This window comes from Ictalurus punctatus, chromosome 8, assembly GCF_001660625.3.
Source record: "Ictalurus punctatus breed USDA103 chromosome 8, Coco_2.0, whole genome shotgun sequence".
Classification (NCBI taxonomy): Eukaryota; Metazoa; Chordata; class Actinopteri; order Siluriformes; family Ictaluridae; genus Ictalurus; species Ictalurus punctatus.
In genome coordinates, this window is record NC_030423.2 from 19687103 (window position 1) to 19710707 (window position 23605).

Consider the following 23605-nt stretch of genomic DNA (forward strand, 5'->3'; position numbering starts at 1 on the left):
GTCATATCTGTCCAAAGGACATTTCTCCCAGAAGCATTGTGGCTTGTCAATATGCATTTTAGCAAATTCCAGTCTTACTTTTTTATGTTTTTCGTTCAACAGTGGAGTCCTCCTGGGTCTTCTTCCATTGAGCCCACTGTTGCTCAAAAAGCGATGGATGGTGCGATCAAAAACTGATGTACCTTCACCTTGGAGTTCATCTAGTATCTCTCTGGAAGTTTTCCTTGGCTCTTTGTCTACCCTTCGCACTATCCTTCTGTTCAATCTGTGTTTGATTTTCTTCTTGTGGCCTAATCCATGGAGGTTGGCTACAGTCCAATGGACCTTAAACTTCTTAATAATATTTACAACTGTAATCACAGAAACATCAAGCTCCTTGGAGATGGTCTTATAGCCTATACCTTTAACATGCTTGTCTATAATTTTCTTAATGATCTCCTCAGACAACTCTCTCTGATCCATGTTAAGTCTGGTGCACATGATGATACCACACAGCGGAGTGACTACGTTTCTCCATTTAAATAGGCTGAATGACTGATTACAAGGTTGAAGACATGTGTGATACTGATTAAAGAAAAAAATAGTTTGAAATATCATTATAATCCATTAATTTATCATCTTTTCTAGGGGTACCAACAAATCTGTCCAGGCCATTTTAGAATATCTTTGTAGAATAAGGAATATTTTTTCTCTTTTCACACTTTATTTGCTTTACTCTATAACATACCAAAGGCACACAGGTATAAATCACACTTTACTTTTTAATACTGTCACTTTTAATGAGGAATAAAGCACTGTTTCAATGAGCTTTAAAGGTACCAACAAATTGGCCCACGCCTGTATATATCACTTTCCACTTCAATAGGAACACCTGTCAACCTGCTTATTCATGCAGTTATCTAATCAGCCAATCATGTTTCAATAGCACAATGCATAAAATCATGCAGATACAGGTCAAGAGCTTCAGTTAATGTTCACATCAAACATCAGAATGGGGAAAAAGTGTGAGCGCTGTGACTTTAACCGTGGCATGGTTGTTGGGGCCAGATGGGCTGGTTTGAGTATTTCAGAAACTGCTGATCTCCTGGGAATTTCACAAACAACAGTTTCGAAAAACAAAAAACCTCCTGTGAGCAGAGGGTCTGCAGGCTGAAACACCTTGCTGATGAGCGCGATCAGCGGAGAATGACCAGACTGGACAGGAAGTCTACAGTAACTCAAATAAGCACTCTGTACAACCATGTTGAGCAGAAAAGCATCTCAGAATGCACAACACACAAACCTTGAGGTCGATGGGCTACAACAGCAGAAGACCAAGTCAGGTTCTGCTCCTGTCAGCCAAGAACAAGACTCTAAGGCTATCATGAGCAAAGACTCACCCAAACAGGACAACTGAAGACTGGAAAAAGACCAGGATTTTGTTTTTCTAATCTTCAACTCTCCACCATCGTTACAAACTGAGGGAAAATCTTTTGGAAAAATGTGTTCACCACTCCAGAATCAAGACCAATGTGCATAGAAGCTGTTCTGGAAGATTGTGGTTGCCCAACACCTTAGTAAAACACTATAAATTTCATTAGAACAATCTCACAATGCTACCAAAGAATAAACACAGAACAAGCATCATTATCACTCAATCAGACGCTTTAACAGAGAGTGTGCTGAACCATACAGGACCACATCCATCACCAACATTGTGTCATTTGTCTGGCAACCACCAAATAAACCTACACAGACGCCCACTCAAAAGGTCAGCCATGAGATGAATTTTCCCACTGAAGACTTCTAGGTCCCCAAAAAAAGGAGTTTCCAGTGTATAAAGCAGAAAATGATGGCTGCTTCTGCACATACACGTACCTGCAGTAACTTCAACTCTTCCTTCAGGCTGGTGATCTCTTTGTCTTTTAATTCAACACTCAGTTGGTGTTTCCCCTTTCGAATTCATTAGCATATCATTAGTCACATTTGCATATTATAATATACTATTACATACAACATTAGCGCAAGCATTAGATTAGGGAGTACAAAGAAAGCTACCTTTTCTCCGTCTATTCCTCGAATCTGAGCCTGAAACTTAACATTGTATTTAGTATTTAGAAAATCCTAATGGGTATTTAGCACATCCTAATATTTCTGTACTGCAACCTTTATATTTGCTGAAACTTTTAAATCATTTAAGGGAAAAAGATTAAATACAGACCTGCTTTTTAACAACAGCAAGGGATTCTGATTGTTCTTTTGTCATCCTGTTGATTTGATTTTGTAAAGCCTCCTAAAATATTACAAAAATATTTTAAGACATACTTAAGAAATACTTTCCACATAGCCTTAAAAAAATAACATTCAGATTCTTGCTGGAATGCACACCTTCTGCCACTCTAGTTCTTGCTTCTCCAGGACGAGTTTACAGATCTGAGCCTCGTGACGTGTTTCAGAATCCTAAATGCAAATGGTTCACACATGGACATTCTCAATTATAAGCCCTTTGTAACTCGAAATTGCCGATATTTAAAATAAACTTCAGGCTATACACAAATACTCTATAAAAAAAGAAACAAGATATACACAAATCACATTTTAATAGCTTGTGCAGCATGTTTGGGAAACCACCGGTGCATTAAAGAGGAGATATTAGCACAAAGACTTCCTCATCCTCCTACAGGAAAGGTAAAAGTCAATGGCTTTCTACATGGTCACTTTTTATATGTACGTAGGAGTTTATTTATATGTTCCCATTAAAGTGTGTTACAGGCATAGCATATACTTGAAAATACACACCAGGTAAAGCTAGACAGTAAATTCACTAGAGATTTTGCCCAGAAAAAAGGGACATTAAATTTGCTCATCGGAGTAAATCTTAACAGGAGAAGAGCAGATTTATAAGCTGAAAACATATCAAAGGGATTATAAAACTAAATACTATAAACCAAACTATAAAGAACTAACAGTACAAAATTCTTAGCATGAAAAAAGTACAATTAGAAAAACAAATATGTTTAAACATAGTTAAAACTTATGCCAGGTCATTAATCCCACAAACTAAACAGTCCAAGTCGAACTTCCGCTCATATTTGTACCTTGTTAATATAAGAATTACTAAATGTACATTAAAAGATGCACGATGTTATACAGCTGAGTAAGACGAACCTGACAGCCGTCCTCTGCCTCAACCTTCAGCCCAATAAACCAAGGAACAACAAAGTGTTAGTTTAATGGCATGCCTGAGGAGCGGACTGATTTAATGCCTTTGTTCCCCAACAGCACAATAATAACAATAAAATGGAGAGCGATCCAATGCTTAGTTTTGGTCCTACAACCTTTACGTGTACAGTGTCAGCGTTTAAGTGCTTGCTTGAGGGAAACAGTTTTACAAGCATGAAGACATGAATGTGGCAGGTCCTCCTTGCATGACCCCATGCTGATGTAAATGCACTCGTACAAATGGACGAAAAGTGTTGCCATCGTCTTCATTCAAAAACCCATTAACACCCCCTCCAAGCAAATTACATCTTTCTGTTCTATCTAGATTTAACAGAATAAAGCTGTTATATAACTATAACTATAACTGAAGGGCACTATCAGACCTGCAATCTTAAAATATGATGACATTTATTGCATGGTATCATCTTCCTATAAGTTCTCAATACACGGGAATAAAAAACTCATAAAAAAAAAGTAGAGAGACAATGAGTAGAGAATGAAACCGGAGCGTTACAGTGTCTGTGTGCTGAGTCACTGTAAAGCGCTAATGACATGACCAAATATCAATTTAAAAAAAAAAAAATGAACATGCTGTAAGAACTGATGGGCCATACCCTGTGAATATGCAATTCCTCCACTGCTTCAAGGAGGCTCGTCTTAAATTCAAGAAGCTGTACCGAAATTATTGAACCGCTGTCTGATTCGGGACCAACGTCTGACAACTTCAGTTTGTAGTTATCACATTCCTTGTCAGTCTAAAATTAAGAAATATGTTTTAAAAAGGAGATTTCAATTTCTATAATTATGCCTTATGAGGCTAATTTATGGTATATTATAGTTAATCCTTTTCTACACGCACCACAGACCCAAGATGATGTGTTTCAATGTCAGCGCTAAACTCCATTTGATGCTGAACAGATCACCTGTGAGATCACAAAAATGCAGGATAGTTGTGCAAAAGTACAAAATACAATAAAACAGTTCAATCTTTCAAACATCCACTATCACCAACAGTGCATTGTCGAGTACAGCCTTGGCACCGATTTGGAGGAAATGCTCTAACCCATCAAGGTAAAAGTGATGCCAGGCCAAGACCGTAATAGGGGTCAGAGCTATAAAACTGAGTGGACAGATTGCACTGTCATTGGGGTGGAATTATACAAGTTATTTAATTTGACCTGTGGTTAGTCCCCTGTATCCTCACTGTTCCTGACTTCAGAAGTGGGAGGTCTTCACTTTGCCTGACGCTTTAATAGAAGAAAGGCTTTTGTCCATTTAGCTGGTGTCGTTATCAATCATGTGCAGGAATTAAATGATCCCGTTAGAATTTGCTACTATCACAAATGACCTGGGGGGCAATGTCTTTATTTGCTTCTTCACTGATTCACTTCAGCAGATATTAAACAATTTTATAAGCCATGAAAGGCAAAATTAAAAGGACACCATCCATAAAATGAGATAATTCCTTGCCTAGAGCATGATGGTTTGCATTACCTTCAGCAAACTACTTAATACCTGGGTGGGTCATGACTTCCTGCAGATGATATTGGTTGAAAATTGTTTATACGTCTTTTGTACGTCCAAGTCAAATTGAGTTTGTGTATGGGGAAATTGACCCCTCCAACTTAAACGACTAGTACCACAGAACCACTCAACACAGCCTTGAGAAGGAAGAATGCAGACTACATACACTATAACTGTGTGTGAGTAAAACTTCTTTTACAAATAATGTTCTACCTATTTAGCCCAACCCATTTAGCAGCTTTTGCAATGTACCACAATAAAGTATGGATAAAGAACACGACTACACTTTTTTCTAACATATTACAAGTGCTTTGATGGTTGTACATGAGACCTACAGTATGTGTAATATGTAGATAATGTCTTTTAATCCATTCATGACTGCCGAACTGAGATTGATTGTGGGCTAAACATGGGTAGGAAATAAACAAACTACCTAATAGCAACGGTCTATGGAAATCACTCAAAAATCAAATAATTTGGATTTTGTCACTTTATCACATCGCAATCAATCTGCATTGCATTGAGAACATCTGTGTCTCCATCTCATGCAGTTTGTATAGAAAATTAACAGTTTCCTGGTGTGAATGCAGGTTTATACGTACTGACATATGAATATTAATTTATTTTCATGTGCAAATCTCAGGAAACATCATATAGTACAAGTACAAAACAACTTGTCCCATGTGAGGATTAAACGCACATCCTTCAGCTTATGAGACTGACATGCTACCTACTGTGTTAACAAGGCTGTGCATAAAAATGTGGTGGGTGCACAGGAACGGATTGGCTGATTCTGATTTAATCTTAGCTAATTATACAGTAACTTACCTTAATTACTTGTATTTTCACAGAGAATGATTTAGAAGCTTCACCTTTCCAAGATGGAACAAGCATCTGCAATATATTATAGGAAAGATTAGCATCCATCAAAGTGTGACTGGTTACTGGTGACCAAGCTGAACAACAGAAATGAATAAGTAATGAGTAAGTAAATAAGTATGAGAGTAAAAACATATACAGTGAGTAAGAAATGAGAACTGCAGAAAAGCAGAAAGGGACATGATGTGTTAGATATGAGGAGTAATTAGCAAACAGAAGTACAGTGGATCTAAAAAGTCTAAACACCCCTGTAAAAATGCCAGGTATTTGTGATATAAAAAAAATATTAAACCAACACAAATCATGTCAGAAGTTTTTCTACCTTTATTGTAAAATTGTAACCTATTAATTAAAGGGAAAAACAATAATAATCATTTTAGGGGGGAAAAGTGAAAAAAAAATACAATAATCTGGTTGCATAAGTGTACACACCCCTAAACTAATACTTAGTTGAAGCACCTTTAGTTTTTATCACAGCATTTAATATTTTTGGGTAAGAGTCAATCAGTATGGTACGCCTTAACTTTCATCCTTGCAAAAGCATTCTAACACTGTCAAATGGGATAGGCATCTCTTTTACACAGCCCTCTTCAAGTCACCCCACAGACTTTTTGATTGGATTTAGGTCTGGACTCTGGCTGGGACATTTCAAAACCTTGAACTTGTTTTGTTGAAGCCATTCCTTTGTTGATCTGGAGGTTTGCTTTGAGTCATTCAGTATGTTTCCATGGACAACAATAATCCAATGTTAACCTGATTAAGACAATACTCTGATTAAGAAACTAATATGTAAACAGCAATTTTTTATTACCTTAAGCCGACTAAAGTCATACTCGAAGTAAACACAAATTGAATTAATACATGTGGAGTATTCCTGTTTTAGTCGCATTATCGACGCACATTACAGACATGTACACACATTAATCACACTATTAACATCGTTTGGGATTTTTCACTACATTTTGCGACAGGACATGTATACACGGCAGTGCTCAACCGTTTGATGGCAAACATGAGAGCACTGCTGCCTCCGAAACCACAGGCGAAATACAGGGATCTCGGTTACTATATAGTAGTTAAGGAACTAGTTTAGGACGCAGCAAACGGCTTCAAGCAGTCATCTATTTGCAGGTACAGCATGACAAATAATTAACTGCACTTGAAGCTTTCATAAATTAAAAAGGAAACACCCAAAAAAGCATATGGTACCATAATGAAGATGAACTGTATGCTGAAACGTGAAATTCTGGAGGGAACGTCAGATGGCGTGGGGACTTAATGACGTGTGGCGTTAATCGATCTATGTTTTATAACATGTGAAACTGGAACATGAAAGGAATATTCTAAAAGCGACTCATGTAAACACCTTAAATCAGAATATTGTCTTATTCAGAATAAGGTCAATAATTAGATTATTGCTGTCCATGTAAACATAGTGAGTGTAATGCTGAAAAGAGACATTCCTCTTCATCTTAAGAGTTTAAGCAGAGCCCTTAAACCATTTTGGAGCGATTCATTATTCCCTTCACCCTGATTAAAGTCCGAGTTCAAGCTGTGCAGTAGGTAGAATGTCAGTCTGAAGCAGCACCATCAGCACCACCACACAGGGCAAATTCTGCATAATCTGAAAACAAAACCCAAGCCTGGTGTGAGGATTGAACGCACGACCTTCAGATTATGAGACTGACGCGCTACCTACTGCGCTAAGAATGCTGAGAACACGACACCCAAAAGAAATTAATAAATAAGCAAGTGTGTAACCATGGCGTATAAAATGTATACTGATGGTATTTAAAATGTATGAACATCTGTATACAAGTCCCAAGAGCTCAACAGACGACCCAAAGCCACCACCTGCCATATGGCCATGGACAAAATGGACACGTGCGTTCAAATGGTCTTCATAGAAAAGTTCAGTTCAGCATTCAACACAATCAATCCACAGGACTTCATTGAAAAGGCATTCCAATCAGGGCCTGAAGATCTCCCTCTGAAACTGGACACTAGACTTCCTGACTGGGAGACCTCACTCAGGCTGGATCGGGAGCAGCACCTTCAGCACCACCACACATAGCAAATTCAATGTAATCTGAAAAGCAAACCCATGCCCGCTGTGAGGATTGCACTCAAAACCTCCAGCTAATCAGACTGACATTCTACCTACTGCGCTAAGAATGCTGAGAACACGACACCCAAAAGAAATTAATAAATAAGCAAGTGTGTAACCATGGCGTATAAAATGTCTACTGATGGTATTTAAAATGTATAAACATCTGTATACAAGTCCCAAGAGCTCAACAGACGACCCAAAGCCACCACCCGCCATCTGGCCATGGACAAAATGGACACGTGCGTTCAAATGGTCTTCTTAGAAAAGTTCAGTTCAGCATTCAACACAATCATTCCACAGCACTTGATTGAAAATGCAATCCATTCAGGGCCTGTAGACCTCCCTCTGAAACTGGAAACCAGACATCCTGACTGGGAGACCTCACTCAGGCTGGATGGGGAGCAGCACCTTCAGCATCACCACACAGGGAAAATTCTGCGTAATCTGAAAAGCAAACCCATGCCCGCTGTGAGGATTGCACTCAAAACCTCCAGCTAATCAGACTGACATTCTACCTACTGCGCTAAGAATGCTGAGAACACGACACCCAAAAGAAATTAATAAATAAGCAAGTGTGTAACCATGGCGTATAAAATGTATACTGATGGTATTTAAAATGTATAAACATCTGTATACAAGTCCCAAGAGCTCAACAGACGACCCAAAGCCACCACCCGCCATCTGGCCATGGACAAAATGGACACGTGCGTTCAAATGGTCTTCATAGAAAAGTTCAGTTCAGCATTCAACACAATCAATCCACAGGACTTCATTGAAAAGGCATTCCAATCAGGGCCTGAAGATCTCCCTCTGAAACTGGACACTAGACTTCCTGACTGGGAGACCTCACTCAGGCTGGATCGGGAGCAGCACCTTCAGCACCACCACACATAGCAAATTCAATGTAATCTGAAAAGCAAACCCATGCCCGCTGTGAGGATTGCACTCAAAACCTCCAGCTAATCAGACTGACATTCTACCTACTGCGCTAAGAATGCTGAGAACACGACACCCAAAAGAAATTAATAAATAAGCAAGTGTGTAACCATGGCGTATAAAATGTCTACTGATGGTATTTAAAATGTATAAACATCTGTATACAAGTCCCAAGAGCTCAACAGACGACCCAAAGCCACCACCCGCAATCTGGCCATGGACAAAATGGACACGTGCGTTCAAATGGTCTTCTTAGAAAAGTTCAGATCAGCATTCAACACAATCATTCCACAGCACTTGATTGAAAATGCAATCCATTCAGGACCTGTAGACCTCCCTCTGAAACTGGAAACCAGACTTCCTGACTGGGAGACCTCACTCAGGCTGGATGGGGAGCAGCACCTTCAGCATCACCACACAAGGCAAATTCTGCGTAATCTGAAAACAAATCCCGTGCCCTGTGTGAGGATTGAACTCATGACCTTCAGATTATGAGACTGACGCGCTACCTACTGCGCTAACAAGGCTGAAAACATGGATCCCAACAGTGTGCAAAAAAAAGGACAAAAAGGACACGTGCATTCAAATGGTCTTCTTAGAAAAGTTCAGTTCAGCATTCAACACAATCAATCCACAGGACTTCATTGAAAAGGCATTCCAATCAGGGCCTGAAGATCTCCCTCTGAAACTGGACACTAGACTTCCTGACTGGGAGACCTCACTCAGGCTGGATCGGGAGCAGCACCTTCAGCACCACCACACACAGCAAATTCAATGTAATCTGAAAAGAAAACCCATGCCCGCTGTGAGGATTGCACCTAAAAACCTCCAGATAATCAGACTGACATTCTACCTACTGCGCTAAGAATTCTGAGAGCACGACACCCAAAAGAAATTGATAAATAATCAAGTGTGTAACCATGGCGTATAAAATGTATACTGATGGTATTTAAAATGTATAAACATCTGTATACAAGTACCAAGAGCTCAACAGACGACCCAAAGCCACCACCCGCCATCTGGCCATGGACAAAATGGACACGTGCGTTCAAATGGTCTTCTTAGAAAAGTTCAGTTCAGCATTCAACACAATCATTCCACAGGACTTGATTGAAAAGGCATTCCAATCAGGGCCTGAAGATCTCCCTCTGAAACTGGAAACCACACTTTCTGACTAGGTGACCTCACTCAGGCTGGATGGGGAGCAGCACCTTCAGCACCACCACACAGGGCAAATTCAATGTAATCTGAAAAGAAAACCCATGCCCGCTGTGAGGATTGCACCTAAAAACCTCCAGATAATCAGACTGACATTCTAACTACTGCGCTAAGAATTCTGAGAACACGACACCCAAAAGAAATTGATAAATAATCAAGTGTGTAACCATGGCGTATAAAATGTATACTGATGGTATTTAAAATGTATAAACATCTGTATACAAGTCCCAAGAGCTCAACAGACGACCCAAAGCCACCACCCGCCATCTGGCCATGGACAAAATGGACACGTGCGTTCAAATGGTCTTCATAGAAAAGTTCAGTTCAGCATTCAACACAATCAGTCCACAGGACTTCATTGAAAAGGCATTCCAATCAGGGCCTGAAGATCTCCCTCTGAAACTGGACACTAGACTTCCTGACTGGGAGACCTCACTCAGGCTGGATCGGGAGCAGCACCTTCAGCACCACCACACATAGCAAATTCAATGTAATCTGAAAAGAAAACCCATGCCCGCTGTGAGGATTGCACCTAAAAACCTCCAGATAATCAGACTGACATTCTACCTACTGCGCTAAGAATTCTGAGAACACGACACCCAAAAGAAATTGATAAATAATCAAGTGTGTAACCATGGCGTATAAAATGTATACTGATGGTATTTAAAATGTATAAACATCTGTATACAAGTCCCAAGAGCTCAACAGACGACCCAAAGCCACCACCCGCCATCTGGCCATGGACAAAATGGACACGTGCGTTCAAATGGTCTTCTTAGAAAAGTTCAGTTCAGCATTCAACACAATCATTCCACAGCACTTGATTGAAAATGCAATCCATTCAGGGTCTGTAGACCTCCCTCTGAAACTGGAAACCAGACTTCCTGACTGGGAGACCTCACTCAGGCTGGATGGGGAGCAGCACCTTCAGCACCACCACACAGGGCAAATTCTGCATAATCTGAAAACAAAACCCATGCCCTGTGTGAGGATCAAACTCACGACCTTCAGATTATGAGACTGACGCGCTACCTACTGCGCTAACAAGGCTGAAAACATGGACCCCAACAGTGTGCAAAAAAAAGGACAAAAAGGACACGTGCGTTCAAATGGTCTTCATAGAAAAGTTCAGTTCAGCATTCAACACAATCAGTCCACAGGACTTCATTGAAAAGGCATTCCAATCAGGGCCTGAAGATCTCCCTCTGAAACTGGACACTAGACTTCCTGACTGGGAGACCTCACTCAGGCTGGATCGGGAGCAGCACCTTCAGCACCACCACACATAGCAAATTCAATGTAATCTGAAAAGAAAACCCATGCCCGCTGTGAGGATTGCACCTAAAAACCTCCAGATAATCAGACTGACATACTACCTACTGCGCTAAGAATTCTGAGAACACGACACACAAAAGAAATTGATAAATAATCAAGTGTGTAACCATGGCGTATAAAATGTATACTGATGGTATTTAAAATGTATAAACATCTGTATACAAGTACCAAGAGCTCAACAGACGACCCAAAGCCACCACCCGCCATCTGGCCATGGACAAAATGGACACGTGCGTTCAAATGGTCTTCTTAGAAAAGTTCAGTTCAGCATTCAACACAATCATTCCACAGGACTTGATTGAAAAGGCATTCCAATCAGGGCCTGAAGATCTCCCTCTGAAACTGGAAACCACACTTTCTGACTAGGTGACCTCACTCAGGCTGGATGGGGAGCAGCACCTTCAGCACCACCACACAGGGCAAATTCAATGTAATCTGAAAAGAAAACCCATGCCCGCTGTGAGGATTGCACCTAAAAACCTCCAGATAATCAGACTGACATTCTAACTACTGCGCTAAGAATTCTGAGAACACGACACCCAAAAGAAATTGATAAATAATCAAGTGTGTAACCATGGCGTATAAAATGTATACTGATGGTATTTAAAATGTATAAACATCTGTATACAAGTCCCAAGAGCTCAACAGACGACCCAAAGCCACCACCCGCCATCTGGCCATGGACAAAATGGACACGTGCGTTCAAATGGTCTTCATAGAAAAGTTCAGTTCAGCATTCAACACAATCATTCCACAGCACTTGATTGAAAAGGCAATCCATTCAGGGCCTGTAGACCTCCCTCTGAAACTGGACACTAGACTTCCTGACTGGGAGACCTCACTCAGGCTGGATCGGGAGCAGCACCTTCAGCACCACCACACATAGCAAATTCAATGTAATCTGAAAAGAAAACCCATGCCCGCTGTGAGGATTGCACCTAAAAACCTCCAGATAATCAGACTGACATTCTACCTACTGCGCTAAGAATTCTGAGAACACGACACCCAAAAGAAATTGATAAATAATCAAGTGTGTAACCATGGCGTATAAAATGTATACTGATGGTATTTAAAATGTATAAACATCTGTATACAAGTCCCAAGAGCTCAACAGACGACCCAAAGCCACCACCCGCCATCTGGCCATGGACAAAATGGACACGTGCGTTCAAATGGTCTTCTTAGAAAAGTTCAGTTCAGCATTCAACACAATCATTCCACAGCACTTGATTGAAAATGCAATCCATTCAGGGTCTGTAGACCTCCCTCTGAAACTGGAAACCAGACTTCCTGACTGGGAGACCTCACTCAGGCTGGATGGGGAGCAGCACCTTCAGCACCACCACACAGGGCAAATTCTGCATAATCTGAAAACAAAACCCGTGCCCTGTGTGAGGATCGAACTCACGACCTTCAGATTATGAGACTGACACGCTACCTACTGCGCTAACAAGGCTGAAAACATGGACCCCAACAGTGTGCAAAAAAAAGGATAAAAAGGACACGTGCGTTCAAACGGTCTTCATAGAAAAGTTCAGTTCAGCATTCAACACAATCAATCCACAGGACTTCATTGAAAAGGCATTCCAATCAGGGCCTGAAGATCTCCCTCTGAAACTGGACACTAGACTTCCTGACTGGGAGACCTCACTCAGGCTGGATGGGGAGCAGCACCTTCAGCATCACCACACAGGGCAAATTCTGCGTAATCTGAAAACAAATCCCGTGCCCTGTGTGAGGATTGAACTCACGACCTTCAGATTATGAGACTGACGCGCTACCTACTGCGCTAACAAGGCTGAAAACATGGATCCCAACAGTTTCCAAAAAAAAGGACAAAAAGGACACGTGCGTTCAATGGTCTTCATAGAAAAGTTCAGTTCAGCATTCAACACAATCAGTCCACAGGACTTCATTGAAAAGGCATTCCAATCAGGGCCTGAAGATCTCCCTCTGAAACTGGACACTAGACTTCCTGACTGGGAGACCTCACTCAGGCTGGATCGGGAGCAGCACCTTCAGCACCACCACACATAGCAAATTCAATGTAATCTGAAAAGAAAACCCATGCCCGCTGTGAGGATTGCACCTAAAAACCTCCAGATAATCAGACTGACATTCTACCTACTGCGCTAAGAATTCTGAGAACACGACACCCAAAAGAAATTGATAAATAATCAAGTGTGTAACCATGGCGTATAAAATGTATACTGATGGTATTTAAAATGTATAAACATCTGTATACAAGTCCCAAGAGCTCAACAGACGACCCAAAGCCACCACCCGCCATCTGGCCATGGACAAAATGGACACGTGCGTTCAAATGGTCTTCTTAGAAAAGTTCAGTTCAGCATTCAACACAATCATTCCACAGCACTTGATTGAAAATGCAATCCATTCAGGGTCTGTAGACCTCCCTCTGAAACTGGAAACCACACTTCCTGACTAGGTGACCTCACTCAGGCTGGATGGGGAGCAGCACCTTCAGCACCACCACACAGGGCAAATTCTGCATAATCTGAAAACAAAACCCGTGCCCTGTGTGAGGATCGAACTCACAACCTTCAGATTATGAGACTGACACGCTACCTACTGCGCTAACAAGGCTGAAAACATGGACCCCAACAGTGTGCAAAAAAAAGGATAAAAAGGACACGTGCGTTCAAACGGTCTTCATAGAAAAGTTCAGTTCAGCATTCAACACAATCAATCCACAGGACTTCATTGAAAAGGCATTCCAATCAGGGCCTGAAGATCTCCCTCTGAAACTGGACACTAGACTTCCTGACTGGGAGACCTCACTCAGGCTGGATGGGGAGCAGCACCTTCAGCATCACCACACACGGCAAATTCTGCGTAATCTGAAAACAAATCCCGTGCCCTGTGTGAGGATTGAACTCACGACCTTCAGATTATGAGACTGACGCGCTACCTACTGCGCTAACAAGGCTGAAAACATGGATCCCAACAGTTTCCAAAAAAAAGGACAAAAAGGACACGTGCGTTCAATGGTCTTCATAGAAAAGTTCAGTTCAGCATTCAACACAATCAGTCCACAGGACTTCATTGAAAAGGCATTCCAATCAGGGCCTGAAGATCTCCCTCTGAAACTGGACACTAGACTTCCTGACTGGGAGACCTCACTCAGGCTGGATCGGGAGCAGCACCTTCAGCACCACCACACATAGCAAATTCAATGTAATCTGAAAAGAAAACCCATGCCCGCTGTGAGGATTGCACCTAAAAACCTCCAGATAATCAGACTGACATTCTACCTACTGCGCTAAGAATTCTGAGAACACGACACCCAAAAGAAATTGATAAATAATCAAGTGTGTAACCATGGCGTATAAAATGTATACTGATGGTATTTAAAATGTATAAACATCTGTATACAAGTCCCAAGAGCTCAACAGACGACCCAAAGCCACCACCCGCCATCTGGCCATGGACAAAATGGACACGTGCGTTCAAATGGTCTTCTTAGAAAAGTTCAGTTCAGCATTCAACACAATCAGTCCACAGGACTTCATTGAAAAGGCATTCCAATCAGGGCCTGAAGATCTCCCTCTGAAACTGGACACTAGACTTCCTGACTGGGAGACCTCACTCAGGCTGGATCGGGAGCAGCACCTTCAGCACCACCACACATAGCAAATTCAATGTAATCTGAAAAGAAAACCCATGCCCGCTGTGAGGATTGCACCTAAAAACCTCCAGATAATCAGACTGACATTCTACCTACTGCGCTAAGAATTCTGAGAACACGACACCCAAAAGAAATTGATAAATAATCAAGTGTGTAACCATGGCGTATAAAATGTATACTGATGGTATTTAAAATGTATAAACATCTGTATACAAGTCCCAAGAGCTCAACAGACGACCCAAAGCCACCACCGGCCATCTGGCCATGGACAAAATGGACACGTGCGTTCAAATGGTCTTCTTAGAAAAGTTCAGTTCAGCATTCAACACAATCATTCCACAGCACTTGATTGAAAATGCAATCCATTCAGGGTCTGTAGACCTCCCTCTGAAACTGGAAACCACACTTCCTGACTAGGTGACCTCACTCAGGCTGGATGGGGAGCAGCACCTTCAGCACCACCACACAGGGCAAATTCTGCGTAATCTGAAAACAAAACCCGTGCCCTGTGTGAGGATTGAACTCACGACCTTCAGATTATGAGACTGACGTGCTACCTACTGCGCTAACAAGGCTGAAAACATGGATCCCAACAGTGTGCAAAAAAAAGGACAAAAAGGACACGTGCGTTCAATGGTCTTCTTAGAAAAGTTCAGTTCAGCATTCAACACAATCAGTCCACAGGACTTCATTGAAAAGGCATTCCAATCAGGGCCTGAAGATCTCCCTCTGAAACTGGATACTAGACTTCCTGACTGGGAGACCTCACTCAGGCTGGATGGGGAGCAGCACCTTCAGCATCACCACACAGGGCAAATTCTGCGTAATCTGAAAACAAATCCCGTGCCCTGTGTGAGGATTGAACTCACGACCCTCAGATTATGAGACTGACGCGCTACCTACTGCGCTAACAAGACTGAAAACATGGATCCCAACAGTGTGCAAAAAAAAGGATAAAAAGGACACGTGCGTTCAAACGGTCTTCATAGAGAAGTTCAGTTCAGCATTCAACACAATCAATCCACAGGACTTCATTGAAAAGGCATTCCAATCAGGGCCTGAACATCTCCCTCTGAAACTGGACACTAGACTTCCTGACTGGGAGACCTCACTCAGGCTGGATGGGGAGCAGCACCTTCAGCATCACCACACACGGCAAATTCTGCGTAATCTGAAAACAAATCCCGTGCCCTGTGTGAGGATTGAACTCACGACCTTCAGATTATGAGACTGACGCGCTACCTACTGCGCTAACAAGGCTGAAAACATGGATCCCAACAGTTTCCAAAAAAAAGGACAAAAAGGACACGTGCGTTCAATGGTCTTCATAGAAAAGTTCAGTTCAGCATTCAACACAATCAGTCCACAGGACTTCATTGAAAAGGCATTCCAATCAGGGCCTGAAGATCTCCCTCTGAAACTGGACACTAGACTTCCTGACTGGGAGACCTCACTCAGGCTGGATCGGGAGCAGCACCTTCAGCACCACCACACATAGCAAATTCAATGTAATCTGAAAAGAAAACCCATGCCCGCTGTGAGGATTGCACTCAAAACCTCCAGATAATCCGACTGACATTCTACCTACTGCGCTAAGAATGCTGAGAACACGACACCCAAAAGAAATTAATAAATAATCAAGTGTGTAACCATGGCGTATAAAATGTATACTGATGGTATTTAAAATGTATAAACATCTGTATACAAGTCCCAAGAGCTCAACAGACGACCCAAAGCCACCACCCGCCATCTGGCCATGGACAAAATGGACACGTGCGTTCAAATGGTCTTCTTAGAAAAGTTCAGTTCAGCATTCAACACAATCAGTCCACAGGACTTCATTGAAAAGGCATTCCAATCAGGGCCTGAAGATCTCCCTCTGAAACTGGACACTAGACTTCCTGACTGGGAGACCTCACTCAGGCTGGATCGGGAGCAGCACCTTCAGCACCACCACACAGGGCAAATTCTGCATAATCTGAAAACAAAACCCGTGCCCTGTGTGAGGATCGAACTCACGACCTTCAGATTATGAGACTGACGCGCTACCTACTGCGCTAACAAGGCTGAAAACATGGATCCCAACAGTGTGCAAAAAAAAGGATAAAAAGGACACGTGCGTTCAAACGGTCTTCATAGAAAAGTTCAGTTCAGCATTCAACACAATCAATCCACAGGACTTCATTGAAAAGGCATTCCAATCAGGGCCTGAAGATCTCCCTCTGAAACTGGACACTAGACTTCCTGACTGGGAGACCTCACTCAGGCTGGATGGGGAGCAGCACCTTCAGCATCACCACACAGGGCAAATTCTGCGTAATCTGAAAACAAATCCCGTGCCCTGTGTGAGGATTGAACTCACGACCTTCAGATTATGAGACTGACGCGCTACCTACTGCGCTAACAAGGCTGAAAACATGGATCCCAACAGTTTCCAAAAAAAAGGACAAAAAGGACACGTGCGTTCAATGGTCTTCATAGAAAAGTTCAGTTCAGCATTCAACACAATCAGTCCACAGGACTTCATTGAAAAGGCATTCCAATCAGGGCCTGAAGATCTCCCTCTGAAACTGGACACTAGACTTCCTGACTGGGAGACCTCACTCAGGCTGGATCGGGAGCAGCACCTTCAGCACCACCACACATAGCAAATTCAATGTAATCTGAAAAGAAAACCCATGCCCGCTGTGAGGATTGCACCTAAAAACCTCCAGATAATCAGACTGACATTCTACCTACTGCGCTAAGAATTCTGAGAACACGACACCCAAAAAAAATTGATAAATAATCAAGTGTGTAACTATGGCGTATAAAATGTATACTGATGGTATTTAAAATGTATAAACATCTGTATACAAGTCCCAAGAGCTCAACAGACGACCCAAAGCCACCACCCGCCATCTGGCCATGGACAAAATGGACACGTGCGTTCAAATGGTCTTCTTAGAAAAGTTCAGTTCAGCATTCAACACAATCATTCCACAGCACTTGATTGAAAATGCAATCCATTCAGGGTCTGTAGACCTCCCTCTGAAACTGGAAACCACACTTCCTGACTAGGTGACCTCACTCAGGCTGGATGGGGAGCAGCACCTTCAGCACCACCACACAGGGCAAATTCTGCATAATCTGAAAACAAAACCCGTGCCCTGTGTGAGGATCGAACTCACGACCTTCAGATTATGAGACTGACGCGCTACCTACTGCGCTAACAAGGCTGAAAACATGGATCCCAACAGTGTGCAAAAAAAAGGACAAAAAGGACACGTGCGTTCAATGGTCTTCATAGAAAAGTTCAGTTCAGCATTCAACACAATCAGTCCACAGGACTTCATTGAAAAGGCATTCCAATCAGGGCCTGAAGATCTCCCTCTGAAACTGGACACTAGACTTCCTGACTGGGAGACCTCACTCAGGCTGGATCGGGAGCAGCACCTTCAGCACCACCACACATAGCAAATTCAATGTAATCTGAAAAGAAAACCCATGCCCGCTGTGAGGATTGCACCTAAAAACCTCCAGATAATCAGACTGACATTCTACCTACTGCGCTAAGAATTCTGAGAACACGACACCCAAAAGAAATTGATAAATAATCAAGTGTGTAACCATGGCGTATAAAATGTATACTGATGGTATTTAAAATGTATAAACATCTGTATACAAGTCCCAAGAGCTCAACAGACGACCCAAAGCCACCACCCGCCATCTGGCCATGGACAAAATGGACACGTGCGTTCAAATGGTCTTCTTAGAAAAGTTCAGTTCAGCATTCAACACAATCATTCCACAGCACTTGATTGAAAATGCAATCCATTCAGGGTCTGTAGACCTCCCTCTGAAACTGGAAACCACACTTCCTGACTAGGTGACCTCACTCAGGCTGGATGGGGAGCAGCACCTTCAGCATCACCACACAGGGCAAATTCTGCGTAATCTGAAAACAAATCCCGTGCCCTGTGTGAGGATTGAACTCACGACCCTCAGATTATGAGACTGACGCGCTACCTACTGCGCTAACAAGACTGAAAACATGGATCCCAACAGTGTGCAAAAAAAAGGATAAAAAGGACACGTGCGTTCAAATGGTCTTCATAGAAAAGTTCAGTTCAGCATTCAACACAATCAATCCACAGGACTTCATTGAAAAGGCATTCCAATCAGGGCCTGAAGATCTCCCTCTGAAACTGGACACTAGACTTCCTGACTGGGAGACCTCACTCAGGCTGGATGGGGAGCAGCACCTTCAGCATCACCACACACGGCAAATTCTGCGTAATCTGAAAACAAATCCCGTGCCCTGTGTGAGGATTGAACTCACGACCTTCAGATTATGAGACTGACGCGCTACCTACTGCGCTAACAAGGCTGAAAACATGGATCCCAACAGTTTCCAAAAAAAAGGACAAAAAGGACACGTGCGTTCAATGGTCTTCATAGAAAAGTTCAGTTCAGCATTCAACACAATCAGTCCACAGGACTTCATTGAAAAGGCATTCCAATCAGGGCCTGAAGATCTCCCTCTGAAACTGGACACTAGACTTCCTGACTGGGAGACCTCACTCAGGCTGGATCGGGAGCAGCACCTTCAGCACCACCACACATAGCAAATTCAATGTAATCTGAAAAGAAAACCCATGCCCGCTGTGAGGATTGCACCTAAAAACCTCCAGATAATCAGACTGACATTCTACCTACTGCGCTAAGAATTCTGAGAACACGACACCCAAAAGAAATTGATAAATAATCAAGTGTGTAACCATGGCGTATAAAATGTATACTGATGGTATTTAAAATGTATAAACATCTGTATACAAGTCCCAAGAGCTCAACAGACGACCCAAAGCCACCACCCGCCATCTGGCCATGGACAAAATGGACACGTGCGTTCAAATGGTCTTCATAGAAAAGTTCAGTTCAGCATTCAACACAATCAGTCCACAGGACTTCATTGAAAAGGCATTCCAATCAGGGCCTGAAGATCTCCCTCTGAAACTGGACACTAGACTTCCTGACTGGGAGACCTCACTCAGGCTGGATCGGGAGCAGCACCTTCAGCACCACCACACATAGCAAATTCAATGTAATCTGAAAAGAAAACCCATGCCCGCTGTGAGGATTGCACCTAAAAACCTCCAGATAATCAGACTGACATTCTACCTACTGCGCTAAGAATTCTGAGAACACGACACCCAAAAGAAATTGATAAATAATCAAGTGTGTAACCATGGCGTATAAAATGTATACTGATGGTATTTAAAATGTATAAACATCTGTATACAAGTACCAAGAGCTCAACAGACGACCCAAAGCCACCACCCGCCATCTGGCCATGGACAAAATGGACACGTGCGTTCAAATGGTCTTCTTAGAAAAGTTCAGTTCAGCATTCAACACAATCATTCCACAGGACTTGATTGAAAAGGCATTCCAATCAGGGCCTGAAGATCTCCCTCTGAAACTGGAAACCACACTTTCTGACTAGGTGACCTCACTCAGGCTGGATGGGGAGCAGCACCTTCAGCACCACCACACAGGGCAAATTCAATGTAATCTGAAAAGAAAACCCATGCCCGCTGTGAGGATTGCACCTAAAAACCTCCAGATAATCAGACTGACATTCTAACTACTGCGCTAAGAATTCTGAGAACACGACACCCAAAAGAAATTGATAAATAATCAAGTGTGTAACCATGGCGTATAAAATGTATACTGATGGTATTTAAAATGTATAAACATCTGTATACAAGTCCCAAGAGCTCAACAGACGACCCAAAGCCACCACCCGCCATCTGGCCATGGACAAAATGGACACGTGCGTTCAAATGGTCTTCATAGAAAAGTTCAGTTCAGCATTCAACACAATCAGTCCACAGGACTTCATTGAAAAGGCATTCCAATCAGGGCCTGAAGATCTCCCTCTGAAACTGGACACTAGACTTCCTGACTGGGAGACCTCACTCAGGCTGGATCGGGAGCAGCACCTTCAGCACCACCACACATAGCAAATTCAATGTAATCTGAAAAGAAAACCCATGCCCGCTGTGAGGATTGCACCTAAAAACCTCCAGATAATCAGACTGACATTCTACCTACTGCGCTAAGAATTCTGAGAACACGACACCCAAAAGAAATTGATAAATAATCAAGTGTGTAACCATGGCGTATAAAATGTATACTGATGGTATTTAAAATGTATAAACATCTGTATACAAGTCCCAAGAGCTCAACAGAAGACCCAAAGCCACCACCCGCCATCTGGCCATGGACAAAATGGACACGTGCGTTCAAATGGTCTTCTTAGAAAAGTTCAGTTCAGCATTCAACACAATCATTCCACAGCACTTGATTGAAAATGCAATCCATTCAGGGTCTGTAGACCTCCCTCTGAAACTGGAAACCAGACTTCCTGACTGGGAGACCTCACTCAGGCTGGATGGGGAGCAGCACCTTCAGCACCACCACACAGGGCAAATTCTGCATAATCTGAAAACAAAACCCGTGCCCTGTGTGAGGATCGAACTCACGACCTTCAGATTATGAGACTGACGCGCTACCTACTGCGCTAACAAGGCTGAAAACACGGACCCCAACAGTGTGCAAAAAAAAGGACAAAAAGGATACGTGCGTTCAAATGGTCTTCATAGAAAAGTTCAGTTCAGCATTCAACACAATCAGTCCACAGGACTTCATTGAAAAGGCATTCCAATCAGGGCCTGAAGATCTCCCTCTGAAACTGGACACTAGACTTCCTGACTGGGAGACCTCACTCAGGCTGGATCGGGAGCAGCACCTTCAGCACCACCACACATAGCAAATTCAATGTAATCTGAAAAGAAAACCCATGCCCGCTGTGAGGATTGCACCTAAAAACCTCCAGATAATCAGACTGACATTCTACCTACTGCGCTAAGAATTCTGAGAACACGACACCCAAAAGAAATTGATAAATAATCAAGTGTGTAACCATGGCGTATAAAATGTATACTGATGGTATTTAAAATGTATAAACATCTGTATACAAGTCCCAAGAGCTCAACAGACGACCCAAAGCCACCACCCGCCATCTGGCCATGGACAAAATGGACACGTGCGTTCAAATGGTCTTCTTAGAAAAGTTCAGATCAGCATTCAACACAATCATTCCACAGCACTTGATTGAAAAGGCAATCCATTCAGGGCCTGTAGACCTCCCTCTGAAACTGGACACTAGACTTCCTGACTGGGAGACCTCACTCAGGCTGGATCGGGAGCAGCACCTTCAGCACCACCACACATAGCAAATTCAATGTAATCTGAAAAGAAAACCCATGCCCGCTGTGAGGATTGCACTCAAAACCTCCAGATAATCAGACTGACATTCTACCTACTGCGCTAAGAATGCTGAGAACACGACACCCAAAAGAAATTAATAAATAAGCAAGTGTGTAACCATGGCGTATAAAATGTATACTGATGGTATTTAAAATGTATAAACATCTGTATACAAGTCCCAAGAGCTCAACAGACGACCCAAAGCCACCACCCGCCATGTGGCCATGGACAAAATGGACATGTGCGTTCAAATGGTCTTCTTAGAAAAGTTCAGTTCAGCATTCAACACAATCATTCCACAGCACTTGATTGAAAATGCAATCCATTCAGGGCCTGTAGACCTCCCTCTGAAACTGGAAACCACACTTCCTGATTAGGTGACCTCACTCAGGCTGGATGGGGAGCAGCACCTTCAGCATCACCACACAGGGCAAATTCTGCGTAATCTGAAAACAAATCCCGTGCCCTGTGTGAGGATTGAACTCACGACCTTCAGATTATGAGACTGACGCGCTACCTACTGCGCTAACAAGGCTGAAAACATGGATCCCAACAGTGTGCAAAAAAAAGGACAAAAAGGACACGTGCGTTCAAATGGTCTTCATAGAAAAGTTCAGTTCAGCATTCAACACAATCAGTCCACAGGACTTCATTGAAAAGGCATTCCAATCAGGGCCTGAAGATCTCCCTCTGAAACTGGACACTAGACTTCCTGACTGGGAGACCTCACTCAGGCTGGATCGGGAGCAGCACCTTCAGCACCACCACACATAGCAAATTCAATGTAATCTGAAAAGAAAACCCATGCCCGCTGTGAGGATTGCACCTAAAAACCTCCAGATAATCAGACTGACATTCTACCTACTGCGCTAAGAATTCTGAGAACACGACACCCAAAAGAAATTGATAAATAATGAAGTGTGTAACCATGGCGTATAAAATGTATACTGATGGTATTTAAAATGTATAAACATCTGTATACAAGTCCCAAGAGCTCAACAGACGACCCAAAGCCACCACCCGCCATCTGGCCATGGACAAAATGGACACGTGCGTTCAAATGGTCTTCTTAGAAAAGTTCAGTTCAGCATTCAACACAATCATTCCACAGCACTTGATTGAAAATGCAATCCATTCAGGGTCTGTAGACCTCCCTCTGAAACTGGAAACCACACTTCCTGACTAGGTGACCTCACTCAGGCTGGATGGGGAGCAGCACCTTCAGCACCACCACACAGGGCAAATTCTGCGTAATCTGAAAACAAAACCCGTGCCCTGTGTGAGGATCGAACTCACGACCTTCAGATTATGAGACTGACGCGCTACCTACTGCGCTAACAAGGCTGAAAACATGGATCCCAACAGTGTGCAAAAAAAAGGACAAAAAGGACACGTGCGTTCAATGGTCTTCATAGAAAAGTTCAGTTCAGCATTCAACA

At 42.7% G+C, this 23605-nt stretch overlaps 1 protein-coding gene and 17 non-coding genes across 21 annotated transcripts in view; all 18 read right to left on the reverse strand.

Annotated features, from left to right (window-relative positions):
• The window catches only part of LOC108268961 (uncharacterized), a 65252-nt gene that overhangs the window by 18362 nt on the left and 23285 nt on the right, over positions 1 to 23605 (reverse strand). Inside the window, exons 2-8 of one of the 4 annotated variants that reach the window (XM_017474374.3) lie at positions 5554 to 5619; positions 4061 to 4124; positions 3816 to 3956; positions 2368 to 2439; positions 2201 to 2272; positions 2038 to 2073; positions 1858 to 1932 (exon numbers count right to left, since the gene is read on the reverse strand). In XM_017474374.3, the coding sequence (XP_017329863.1) occupies positions 1858 to 1932; positions 2038 to 2073; positions 2201 to 2272; positions 2368 to 2439; positions 3816 to 3956; positions 4061 to 4105 (441 nt within the window). In that variant the 5' untranslated portion in view covers positions 4106 to 4124; positions 5554 to 5619. The other 3 variants (XM_053682418.1, XM_017474376.3, XM_047157266.2) reach the window with 3 other exon arrangements.
• On the reverse strand, positions 9105 to 9177 carry trnam-cau (transfer RNA methionine (anticodon CAU)). Its single transcript has one exon. It is a non-coding gene; the product is annotated as a tRNA-Met (tRNA).
• On the reverse strand, positions 10846 to 10918 carry trnam-cau (transfer RNA methionine (anticodon CAU)). The gene has a single exon. It is a non-coding gene; the product is annotated as a tRNA-Met (tRNA).
• trnam-cau (transfer RNA methionine (anticodon CAU)) lies at positions 12587 to 12659 on the reverse strand. Its single transcript has one exon. It is a non-coding gene; the product is annotated as a tRNA-Met (tRNA).
• On the reverse strand, positions 12930 to 13002 carry trnam-cau (transfer RNA methionine (anticodon CAU)). The gene has a single exon. It is a non-coding gene; the product is annotated as a tRNA-Met (tRNA).
• On the reverse strand, positions 13738 to 13810 carry trnam-cau (transfer RNA methionine (anticodon CAU)). Its single transcript has one exon. It is a non-coding gene; the product is annotated as a tRNA-Met (tRNA).
• Positions 14081 to 14153, reverse strand: trnam-cau (transfer RNA methionine (anticodon CAU)). The gene has a single exon. It is a non-coding gene; the product is annotated as a tRNA-Met (tRNA).
• Positions 15355 to 15427, reverse strand: trnam-cau (transfer RNA methionine (anticodon CAU)). Its single transcript has one exon. It is a non-coding gene; the product is annotated as a tRNA-Met (tRNA).
• Positions 15697 to 15769, reverse strand: trnam-cau (transfer RNA methionine (anticodon CAU)). Its single transcript has one exon. It is a non-coding gene; the product is annotated as a tRNA-Met (tRNA).
• On the reverse strand, positions 16040 to 16112 carry trnam-cau (transfer RNA methionine (anticodon CAU)). Its single transcript has one exon. It is a non-coding gene; the product is annotated as a tRNA-Met (tRNA).
• trnam-cau (transfer RNA methionine (anticodon CAU)) lies at positions 16847 to 16919 on the reverse strand. Its single transcript has one exon. It is a non-coding gene; the product is annotated as a tRNA-Met (tRNA).
• trnam-cau (transfer RNA methionine (anticodon CAU)) lies at positions 17190 to 17262 on the reverse strand. Its single transcript has one exon. It is a non-coding gene; the product is annotated as a tRNA-Met (tRNA).
• trnam-cau (transfer RNA methionine (anticodon CAU)) lies at positions 17998 to 18070 on the reverse strand. The gene has a single exon. It is a non-coding gene; the product is annotated as a tRNA-Met (tRNA).
• On the reverse strand, positions 18806 to 18878 carry trnam-cau (transfer RNA methionine (anticodon CAU)). Its single transcript has one exon. It is a non-coding gene; the product is annotated as a tRNA-Met (tRNA).
• Positions 19149 to 19221, reverse strand: trnam-cau (transfer RNA methionine (anticodon CAU)). Its single transcript has one exon. It is a non-coding gene; the product is annotated as a tRNA-Met (tRNA).
• trnam-cau (transfer RNA methionine (anticodon CAU)) lies at positions 21355 to 21427 on the reverse strand. The gene has a single exon. It is a non-coding gene; the product is annotated as a tRNA-Met (tRNA).
• trnam-cau (transfer RNA methionine (anticodon CAU)) lies at positions 22629 to 22701 on the reverse strand. Its single transcript has one exon. It is a non-coding gene; the product is annotated as a tRNA-Met (tRNA).
• On the reverse strand, positions 23438 to 23510 carry trnam-cau (transfer RNA methionine (anticodon CAU)). Its single transcript has one exon. It is a non-coding gene; the product is annotated as a tRNA-Met (tRNA).